Source organism: Acomys minous (genome assembly GCF_964271855.1).
Source record: "Acomys minous genome assembly, chromosome: 4".
NCBI lineage: Eukaryota > Metazoa > Chordata > Mammalia > Rodentia > Muridae > Acomys > Acomys minous.
In genome coordinates, this window is record NC_140486.1 from 86,262,728 (window position 1) to 86,274,777 (window position 12,050).

General features: G+C 41.4%; 1 protein-coding gene across 4 annotated transcripts in view; it reads right to left on the minus strand.

The window, feature by feature from the left end:
* Window positions 1-12,050, minus strand: part of C2CD6 (C2 calcium dependent domain containing 6) — a 96,486-nt gene that overhangs the window by 70,733 nt on the left and 13,703 nt on the right. For all 4 annotated transcript variants that reach the window (XM_084778650.1, XM_084778651.1, XM_084778648.1 and 1 more), the window contains 6 exons: window positions 9,632-9,718; window positions 7,999-8,050; window positions 6,321-6,463; window positions 3,241-3,366; window positions 1,900-1,944; window positions 801-869 (listed from right to left, as the gene is read on the minus strand). In XM_084778650.1, coding sequence (XP_084634776.1) covers window positions 801-869; window positions 1,900-1,944; window positions 3,241-3,366; window positions 6,321-6,463; window positions 7,999-8,050; window positions 9,632-9,718 — 522 coding nt within the window. The remainder of the gene's footprint in view (window positions 1-800; window positions 870-1,899; window positions 1,945-3,240; window positions 3,367-6,320; window positions 6,464-7,998; window positions 8,051-9,631; window positions 9,719-12,050) is intronic.

Consider the following 12,050-nt stretch of genomic DNA (forward strand, 5'->3'; position numbering starts at 1 on the left):
CTTTGTGGCTATCATCTGCAAATATATTAACAATCATGACTACCTTGGATAAAAATTTAAACGTATTGTAGGGATTTTTTCTTAACTAACCCAGAAGTAGACTTCTTTAGGAAGATTAATCCCCTTCTTCTCAATTACTAATCAAAATTCACCCAAAATCTGTTAATCAAAGACTCTGAAATGAGAGGTCCCCGATGCAGCAGCAGCATTAATGGGGCCAGGTTAACACATGCCTGGTTCTGATGATCCAGGGATATCAAGGGTTCTGTCACTCACCAGGTGACAGTGTTTATCTATACTGAAATATTTTTCTAGAACAATGCTTTCTTAGGTCTGAATGCTGGGATCACAGGCATGCGTGTATGATCAGTGGTCCCATTTCCGATGAGTATTTCTAGATGTAAAATACTCAGTGAAACACCTAGGAAAACATTGTTTTAGTAATACAAGTGTGTAGAGACGAGTAAGACAGTAAAGGCATTTTGAATAAAATATCATCATTTAAAATGTATACTCAAACACATGGTGAAGCCTTTTGTTTTACTTTGTCTCTGGAAAAAAAGCCCTTATATCTCAAGATCAGAATGTAAAGCTGCATTTATTTTGAAACGATTATTTTTTTAAACACGTTATCCATTTTTTAGGGAGCTGCATGAGCCAGAGGACGGCTGGTGGAAGATGGTTCTCTCCCTCACTGTGTGGGGCCCTGGTGACTGAAGGTGGGTCATCAGGCTCAAAGGACAATAATTTGACTGGTAAGCTAAAGCAGAACACATTTTTTTTTAAAGAAGGGAACTGACCTGATGTGAGAATCCATAACCAAAGCTTCCATAGGAGAACATAAATTCCACTTCCACCCTGCAGATGACCTAAACGCAGCGGATTGATTTCATCACTTGATTAGAATGAGGTTGTTATAAAAGTGTCAAAGTGATAACGTCATAAATCTATACAGAATGAATCTTCTAGTTAAAAAAAAAACAAACCACCAACAACAAAGCTTTGTTTACACAAGAACTCCAAAAGAGGGTTCTATTCAAGTCCCAGGAAGTTATAACCCTTTCAGCTTAAAATTAAACAGTGATAATGGTCAAATGTGCAAAACTGTAACTTAGAATTATTAGTAGGATGATGCAAAGGCATTGGCACACACATACATATGGTATATATGCATATATTTCAAATTATTTACTTGTCTGCTTTTCATCTCCACCCCAGATCAAATTTTGTTTGCAACAAGCAATCCCACCTCTCAACCCTAGGATGACCAGGTGTGGAGGGAAAAGTCAATGACTATATGGTCTTTTACCCCATTCTGGACTTGAGCTAGCAGGAGTGTTGTGGATTGTTCAGTTAACCAAATTACTAACATCTAAGCGCATTCAGAATTAGAAAGTGTAAACACCTCTTCAGAGACTCTCCAGCAAGGCTGGAGAAAGCAGCCAAGACATTTTACTGTCTCATCCAGCGATTTCTAATCCTATCACAATAGACTAGAAGGGTCAAAGCTTTAAAATATGTATATATGCGTATACATAACAGTTAGAGAAAAAGGGCTATGAATGGGGGGGGGGGAAGAGCACAAGGGGGAACATGGGAGGGCCTGGAGGGAGAAAGTGGAAAGAGGAATAATATATTGAAATTTTAAAAGTATCATAAAAACAAACATAAAAAAGTTAAATTGAGTCTGGAAATGATACCAACTTTTATATAAAACAAGTAAAGAAGTTATGAGCAAACATTGTGATTTTTCTATATGTTATAGTTTTGATAATTCAAACAGCTATGGTTAGGTTAATAAAAATTTAAATATTTAGTCTATAGACCATAGAATGAGTTCTTTTTAGTGTTAAACTATCACACATGCATAAATCTTAAGAAGGTTTATAGAGTGCTTACACTGTTTCTATGCATCATTTGCAGTATTTCGGTAAAGCAGCCTTTCTAGAAAAAAAAAGTTTTAAATGAATTATTCGTGTATACATCTGCAGTTTATCTAAAGGGGGTAGTCAAGTTAAACTACGCATGGATTCAATAGCTAAAACACAAGTGCAATATAGTTTTAACTTAATGAAGATACCAATGTAGTGAAGGTTCAGTAGAAGTGCAGTTGTGAGTGGCAGAGGCAACTGGAGACATTAGCATTAACAGAGGTGGAGATGCTCGGCTGGCTGGACTTCCCTTTCCAGAAATCCACCCCCATTCTGGTCTTGAGGGCTAAGCATAAGTCTCCAAAGCAAGTTCCCAGTCAGGTGGAAGGTCCTCACAGCCCAAGGGTGTGGACCAGATCTGAGACCTTCCCTCCTTGGCTCCCAGCCATGGTGACGTCTGCTGTGCTGTGAGTTATCACACCCAATCCAACACCCATGGGTAATTCACGCCCAACCCTCCAGCACTTTCACTACTGTCAAGTTCACAGTTAGGAACCTCGCACACCATATGTACTTCAGTGAGCATCCTTTTTTTCTTCTTAGTTTATTTATTGAATCGCTTTAGAGCCTAATCGCAGCTTCCTCCCTCCTCTCTTCCCAGTCCCACCCCTCAGGTACCCCTCCCCCCACATTCTCCACTTTCTCTCTCCTCAGAAAAGAGGAGGTCCTCACCTCCATGGGTCCAACATACCCTGGCACATCAAGTCCCAGCAGGACTGTTAAAAGCTGTACCAAGGGATGGAAAGCAAGGACTAAGTGCATCCTAGCCTACTGAGGGCAGACAAGGCAGCCCAGTGGGCATTCTTTTTAGTTCTCACCATGACCATGAAGTGTGTTTCTTATGGAAGCAGAGGCGCTCCACATGAGCCCACACACCAGCCAAGGTCAGAAAGTAATGCCGACTCCTCTCCGTTCCCTAGGTTGCTCCAAATTACATGATATTGTCTGGGAACTCAGCATTCTCTTATTTTAAGCCTCATGCTGGCAATTCTAATATTTTTCATATGTTCAGAATGCACTTAGTTTGCTATGCACATGGTAAACAAAAGGAGCCCATTAGGTAGCAGGAACCACACTGACAATACAGGCCAGACAGCATGGTGCTAAGGTTTAAAAACACAAACACTGGGTTCTGCTTTACTTCCTGTCTTTTTGAGACTGTGTTTCACTGTGTGGCCCAGGCTGGCCTTGCAATCGCTGTGTGGCCGAGGATGAACTTGAGCTCCTGTCTTCTTTGTCCCCTGAAAGCACTAGGGTTACAGGCCCGTGTCCCCACCTAGCTGGGAAGCCCTGGTGTTTGCGCACCTACCTGTATCACTTCATAAAGATGTGACTCGGCACTGCCTAAGGCATGAGCGGGCCTGGCTGCGTCTCCTCCATCCTTCATTAATTCCAAGAAAATATTATTCCGCTCATCATCCTGACGTCTGGGAACCTCAATATCAAAATATAGGAAAAGAAATATTAAGTTTTCAGTCTGAATTTCAGACATGATTTCTATGTAAATGTATCCGTAAGTTACACTAGATCACGGGTGTCACTGGTTGTTAGTTTTTATGTTAGCTTTGTGAGTTTTCAACTTCATCGTTCCACATATTCTAATATCAACAACATTGGGATGTGTTTATGTCTAATATTAATTATGACCTTTTGAATCATCTATTCCCTGCCCTGTCTTTTTAATTATACGTAAAGAGTTGCCCTCAACACTTACTGAAGTTACATATCAGATGAAGCGATTCAGGAACTTTAAGCAGGAAGAGCAGTGCTGGAGGCATCATAGTACTTGATTTCAAATTATTCTAACAGAGCCATAGTAACAAAACCAGCATGGCGCTGGAGCAAAGCAGGCACAGAGCAGTGGAATCAAATATAGGGCCAGACACAGCCCACACAGCCACAGTCACAAAAAATACACATTGGAGAAAAGACAGTTCACTAAACAGTGCTAGGGGGAAAAATCCAAATACCCATATGTAGAAGAATAATTAAGATCCTGACCTCTCACCCTGTATAAAAACAAAGAAGTCCATGTAAGAGCCGAAACTTTAAAAAGCCTAGAAGAAACCACTTCAAGACAGCTTTCTAGGCAATCATTTCTGAACGGAGCTCTAGCTGCTCAGGGAGCAACAGCAAGAACGGGCAAGCAGGAACGATTTGAGGAAAATGCTTCTGCACAGCAGGAAAAAAAATTCTCTTTGCCTGGTGCTCATCTGGCAGGACATGATTAGTATCCAAAATATATAAAGGACTCAGAAGAGTAAACACCAAAAGAGCAAATCACCCGATCAAGAAATGAGCGGATGAGCTGAATAGATACATTTCAGAGGAGCCAGCACAAACATCCAATCCGTGCAGGAGGAAAGGCAGCTCCGGAGTGACTGTACAAGTGCACACACTAGCAGTGGAGGAGTGGTCCACTGACCCCGCATCCTTGCCAGCATGTGCTGCCACGTGAGTTTTTGGTCTTAGCATCCTGACAGGTGTAAAATGGAAGCTTGGAGTCATTTTGATTTGCATTTCTCTGAGGTTGAATACTTGTTTAAGTGCTTCTCAGCCATTAGAGATTCCTCTGTTGAGAATTCTCTGTTTAGCTCTGTACCCCATTTTTTAAAGTGGGATATTTGGTTTATTGGTGTTTAATTTCTTGAGTTCTTTCTATATTTTGGATATTAGCCCTCTGTCAGATGTAGGGTTGGTGAAGATCTTTCCTTATTTGGTAGGCTGCTGTTCTGTCCTATTGACAGTGTAATTTACCTTACAGAAGCTTTTCAGTTTCATGAGGTCCCATTTATTAACTGTTGACCTTAGAACCTGAGGGGTTGGTGTTCTGTTCAGGAAGTTGTCCCTCAACTGAAGAATAGATAAACTGTGGTACATTTACACACTGGAATACCATTCAACTATCAAAAGCAACAACATCATGAAATTTGCAGACAAATGGATGGAACTAGAAAAGATCATCCTGGGGGCTGGAGAGATGGCTCAGCATTTAAGAGCACTGTCTGCTCTTCCAGAGGTCATGAGTTCAATTCCCAGCAACCACATGGTGGCTCACAGCCATCTGTAATGTTATCTAATGCTCTCTTCTGGTGTGCATGCAGGTAGAGCACTGTATACATAAGAAATAAATAAATCTTAAAAATTAAAAAAGAGAAGAAAAGAAGCGATCATCCTGAGCTAGGCATAGTGGTGCATTTTAACCCCAGCACTTGGGAGGCAGAGGCAGGTGGATCTCTGTGAGCTCGAGGCCAGCCTGGTCTACAAAGTGAGTCCAGGGCAGCCAAGGCTACACAGAGAAACCCTGTCTTGGAAAAGAAAGAAAGAAAAAAGAAAGAAAGAAGGAAGGAAGGAAAGAAGATCATCCTGAGTGAGGTAACCCGGACCCAGAAAGACACGCATGGAAGTGCTCACTTAGAAGTGGACATTAGCCATAATGTACAGGATAACCAACCCATAGACGCAAAGAAGCCAAGGAGGGCCATCTGAACAGTAGGTACTCTTGACCAGTGACATCTTTGAGATATATTTTAGCTTTTAAGAGATTTAACTATAGCTGAACATGATGGCACACGCCTTTAATCCCAGCACTTGGGAGGCAGAGGCAGACGGATCACTGTGAGTTCAAAGCCTGGACTACAAAGTGAGTCCAGGACAGCCAAGGCTACCACAGAGAGACCCTGTCTCAAACAAACAAACAAACAAACAAACAAACAGGTTTAACTGTAAACAGGAGCATAGCAAGTTCCAGCTGAGTGGCAATTGAATGGACGAGGGTTTCAAGTCAGTGTGTACACACCCCCAGCTCGTCCATGTCCCAGCCCTATGACCACAGCAAAGTCCTTTAACCTCATAGTAACTCACTTTCTTCATCCAAAAAGATAAGTGTGCATGTGTGTTTGTGTGAGCAAGTGCATGCGCATGTGTGTGCGCACACTCATGTGTGCATGTCTGTGCTGTGTGTGTGTGTGTCTGTCTGTCTGTCTGTGAGGGGGTGAGAGGGAGATATGTGGGATTGTTACAAAGACTGCAATCTATGTGTAAACAATTAGAGGAGTGTATATTAAGGGACTATATAAGAGGAGAGAAGAAACAGGGTGAAAAAAGAAAGGGTAGAAGAAGGCAGATAGAAAAGGCAACACAAGGGAGAAAACCTTATTTATGATAAATGCTTAAGAGTCTCACCCACCAACATGCCAGGAGCAGTGTGCTGGGGCCAAGCCCTTCAGCGCACACCACAGGCCATGGCAGCGGAGTGAAACACTGCCGAACCCCAGACGAAAAAGTTTTCGGTTCTTATCTACCTTTCCCCCCAAAAGAGGTAAGTAGTTAGAATATTTGAAACTATAAAGACACATCATCATATTGAGGAGAGAATTTTAACATTACCTGTACAGAAAAATACTTCACTTCATCAAACCTAAGTACATAGTTCTTTTCACTAATAGCTTTCAAGTTACGAAGTTTTGTGCATTTTATAATGTTGTTTACAGAGATTCGAATGAACAAATTAATATGTTGCTGTATAATGACTGAAAAGAAAATATTTAGGAAATAAGTTGTGTTGTAATTGATCAAATAACACATTGTAAAATTTATTAAGCAATCTAGGCCAAAGTATAAAAGTCAATCAAGTAGACAGGGAAGGTAATCTTAGAGCATATTAAACAATAGAAATTCTGTTTTTTGCCTCTCGTTGCTATGCGCAATGTCAACAGAATGCTTAGTCTTCTCCACAGCTTTATTCTCACATTTCACCATAATTCCTCCACAAGTTTTCCACATGTTAATTTTAAGGTGACTAAGATTTATAGTATATAGTCAACATTATTTTCTGTGTGTAATTATGTATAAAAGTTTTAAAATAAGCACATAAATTGAGAATAATTGAATCTTAAGATAGAATATACAGGCTGGAGAGATGGCTCAGAGGTTAAGAGCACTGGCTGCTCTAAACCAGAGGACCCAGGTTTAATTCCCAGCAACCACATGGCAGCTCACAATTGTCTGTAACTTAAGTTCCAGTGGATCCAATTCCATCACAAAGACATTCACATGGGCCAAACACCAAGTGTATGTAAAATATAAATATTTTTTAAAAGATACCTGAAAGTTAGAATTTACAGGAAAGTGGTCTATTCTAGTTCACCTCACTATGTCTTCATTTTCACTGTACTGTGTTGTTTTCATGGTACTTCATGAATTAAAAATATTGTTTTCAAGGTTTAAGTACCTTAAAACATTACTATAGAAATTAAAAAAAAAAAAGAAGAGAGAGAGAGAGAGAGAGAGAGAGAGAGAGAGAGAGAGAGAGAGAGATTGCTTTAAAAATTAGAATACAGGAGTATGGTAGTTCTCCACACTTGGGAAGCTGGGACCAGAGGGCTGAGAGTTTGAGGGCAGCCTGGGCTACATAGGAAGACAGACTCAAAGAACCAAAGACAAGGCACCCACTTAAGAAAATTCTTATTAAAAAAAGTTTAAGGGAAGGAGGTTTATTGCTTATAAATAAATTAGCATTATGTTTATGGACATATTTTTCCTTTAACTTACATGGAGATTGAGGTAAATTCACAGAGAGCTTTAAATTTTTTTTTCACTTCTACACTAAAGAGTGGGGTTATTTTTGTTGTCCTTTAGTCTGAGCAGGCATCTATGATCATTTTAACATAAATTCAATGAATGTAAGTAAAAATAGCATCACTATGGACGAGAGAGACATTCACCAAAGTGAAGAACTTAAGTGAACATAGAAACTATGGTAATCAAGATTTAAAAAAAAAAACATTTTACGCTGTTTAACAGTGTTTTACACTGAAGATGAGTGGTTTCACGGTAATCACGGTAACCGCCAGCACCCAGCCCAGCCCACGCTGAAGGGCCTAGTCCCCTTAGCTGCAACCTGCAGCCACAGCGAAGACTCTGGGGAGCAGGAGGCCACTCAATGGGGCGTGGAGGCTTTGCCAATAGTGTGGTTAGCTTTGCAGGCAGCAACGTTTCCCAGTGGTTAGTAACTCAGCTGGGAGCAGCCAAAACAGCAAGATCTGGTGATTCTGTGAAAGGATACATCTGTGAGAAAACTGTCTACAGCTCCTTATGTGAACAGCCAGGCAGCCAACCTGCAAAAACACCAAGGCAAACACGGTTTGGTTTTTATGTTAACTTTCTTACACTTTGCACTGAACTGTTATTTACATTGTTGAACACGTTTGTGTTGGGTTTTCCCTTTAGACATATTAATTAGCAGTATAAAGTCTTAGGGCTGGAAAGATGGCTCAGTGATTAGGAAGGAGCACAGCCTACTCTGCAGAGAACTCAGATTCAGACCCCAGCACCCACATCAGGTGGCCAGGTCCAAGAGACCTAATGGCCTCTTCTGGCCTCCAAGGGTACCAGGTGCACACGTGGTGCACATACATACATGTAAGTACTGAAACACACACATACAATAGAAAAAGCTTCAAAAACTATTGTTTAAAAGTGTGTTGTTTGTCTCTGTGTGTGTCTGTGTATAGACATGTGCATAATGGCATGTGTGTCTGTGTCTCTCTGTATCTGCAGACATGTGCATAATGGCATGTGTGTGTAGACATGTGCATAATGGCATAGGTGTGTGTATGTATGTGTAGACATGTGCATAATGGCATGTATGTGGGTCTCTGTGTGTGTGTGTGTGTAGACATGCATAATGGCATGTGTGTGTGGGTCTCTGCGTGGGTGTAGATATGGGCATGATGGAATGTGTGTATACGTTTTTATCTCTGTGTATGTATGTCTGCAGACATGTGCATAATGGCATGTGTGTGTGCCTGTGTGTGTATGCTTGTCTCTGTATGTGTGTCTGTGTGTGTGTCTGTAGACATATGCATAATGATGTGTGTGTAGAAATGCACATAATGGCATGAGTGTCTGTGTGTGTGCAGACATGTGCATAATGGCATGTGTGTGTGTGTGTGTGTAGCATATGCATAATGGATATGTGTGACTGTGTGTGTGCATAGACGGCATGTGCCTAATGGTGCGTGTGTATGTGTGTGTGTGTGTGTGTGTGTGTGTGTGTGTGTGTGTGTGTGTGTAGACATGTGCATAATGGCACATGTGTGGTAGTCAGAGGACAATTTTCAGGAGCTGGTCCCCTCCTTTCACCATGTGGGTCTTGGATTGAAACACAGGCTCTCAGGCTTAGTAGTGATGACACGTGCTTTTATCCACCTGAGCCACTTCACCAGCCCAAGCAATGGTTCTTCTAAGAACTCCCACGAAGCCGCAGGAACCCTGCTACTTCTGAGGCTTGGTGGAGGCAGGGATGGGAGGCGTGAAGGAGTGAGGAAGGGTCAATTTTCAAGCCATAGGTCAATCTGGAAATAAGTATAACCATTTGACGAGCTCAACAAAAATGCCAGTTCAGACAACATTAGCAGATGCCAGACGAGGCCCCAATCAATGCCCCACAGTGCTGTAAGGCAACGGGGAGTCTGCGCTACGGGAAACACTACTTCTGTGAACTACAATGTTTGCCATAATTTTGGCAAATATTGAATGGTTTTATGACTCATATAAATAAAAAAATCATGTTCATGTTTATCATAGAGGACTATTTCCTTCATATACTTTTAAATTACCAGATAATAAATATTAACTGTTTCAAAGCAAATTAGAAACAATTTGCACAGGCTTATTGAAAGTGAAGTCATACATACCACATCTCCAAATGGTATCAAATTTGTTGTTTCATGTGATACTGACGATTCTTCACTCTCAGACCCTTGAAGAGTTTTTTTTAGCATCTACAATAAAGATAAACAAATTTAACATTTCAGAAGAAAAAGTAGAATGTAACTGAATAAGACATTACTTCAACTTAGTATTTCCTGGGTGTCTATTAAGTGCCGGTGCTCTAGGCAGTGGACATAACTGTGAATAAGAGACTCATTTCTATCTTCAGTAGGTAGGAAAGAAATAAAAATGTACATAATCAAATACGGATTATTAAGGAAATTGGAAACAGAAGCACATACGCATATGAGCAACGGGCATCGGCTTGTTAATGGGTTGAAGACAAAGCAGAGTACCTTGGAACACTTGTAAAATCACTCCATCCAGTTGCCACCTGTATGACAATCACCTGAGCCAGAACTTCTATTAAAAAATAATTATGTCAAAATGAGAAACACAGGTGAAATACAGAATACATTAGAGAAAGGCATCACAATTTCCAGGTTTCCTATAAGGAGAGAATTAAAATAAAAATTCCAGCACAGACCTGTGGGAACAGAAATCAAGACAAAAAAAAAAAAATCTGAAGAGACTGAAAAAATAGCAGAGAGGAATAGGGACAACAGATGAGACAAAGTCAAGGAGAAAGTCCAATACTGCAAAACTTCTGACCACGCTGGCTGAGAGAAGAGCCCTTACGGTGACGGACTAGATCTAGGGGTGGCCTCCCAAGAAGAGAAGCTGATCCTCCTGAAAGAAGACAGAGAAGTGGGGTCCCCTGAACGCATGACAGTGAGGAGAAAGGAAGACGCTGCAGGGGGTGGGGATTGATGATATCGGAAGAACAGCTAAGAGTCACTAATCACACTCACATCCTTTCACCTCCCACCTCACATAAACTGCACTTCAATATGCTTTTTTAAAAGCATGGCACACTTGAATAATGTGTAAAAAGAAGGAAATTGGGAGAGATTTTCATCGGTGGTCATCCTTCCCCCTTGGAAAGCCCCCTTTGGAGAGCCTCTGGCTCTCATAGTATGTGGAGGTGCCGTGCAAGCTGCCAGGGGAGAACAGCAGGCATCAGTCCTACCCAGCTGACGCCTGTGAACTGCAGTAATCACGAGCCGAGCAAGACAGCCCCAGGTCAGCAGTGCAGCTTCCACCTCGCAGGTAGCCAGCCGCTGTCTAGTTGGACCAAGGCTGGCTTAATGGAAGGGGACTCATGCCCAGCACTGTAAACCTAGCCAACTGCCTGTAGCTGGAGAAGTCACGGACACTGAAGGAGAACCTACAGCTGCCATCTTCTTACACTAATATAATTTCTAACTATAATCTAAATATCTATCCTTATACCCAGGATGAATGTATCTCTTACCCCATCAAAGAAGTTTCTTTTTTGCAATAGATGGAGCCTATTGCAGAGATGCACAACTGGTCAAAATAGGCTACCCGAACTCACGGATACATCTGCAGTGCCACCATACACCCAAGGGGAAATCACGGAGGAGAAGAAAATTGATAAAGCCGAGGACCAAAACACCTTCTGAGGAGCGGAGGAGGCCTTGAGTGAATGAGTAAAGAACAGATGAAATCCTGAGTGAATCTGTATTGTTGGCACAGACATGGCCATGTCAGGGACCAATGGATGCCTCAGACCCATGGAATCCAGCAAAGCCTTACCCTGGATCAGGCTGAGAGGGTGGGCAAGACCTTCCTGTCTTCTGAGTGTGAATGTTGCCATATGTGTAAACACTAGCAACTGTAGCTTCCTCCTCCTCAATGTTTACAGCCTGAGACTGCTCACTGTATAGAGACTTCCTACCAAGCCTCACAACTCCTGTCCCCTATGCTGTAAGTAACAAACATACTGAGGTTCTGGTCTGTGGTGTAGTGCTTGCAGCTCCATCAGTTTTGTGGTATAGTTTTCCATCTGTAGGGTCATGTCATCTGCAAATAGTGATGGCTTGATGTCTCCCTTTACAGTCTGGATGCTTTTTTCTTACACAATTGCTTGGCCCAGGACTTTCAGTATGGTGTGAATCAGAAGGGCGTCGTTACCTCATCCCATAGCTAAGAAAAAAGGCCTCAGCTTCGTCTTCATTCAGAATGTTTGTTGTGGGTTTGTCATATATGTCCTTTACTGTGTTTACATATTCCTCGTGGGATGAATTTCTTGAGATTTTTTAAATTGTGGATGAATGGTGAACTCAAATTTTAAAAAAAGCTTTAGAGATACAGGAAAAAGAAAAATATGAAAAGTGGATTGATAAGATATAAGCTTTAGAACAAAAATAGGGACTTATAAATAAAAATGAGAAAAATACTCAGACACAGACAAAGGAACTTAGACAAAAAACCTCCTTCATCACCGCATGATGAAACTGAAGAGGGCAGCACAAACCA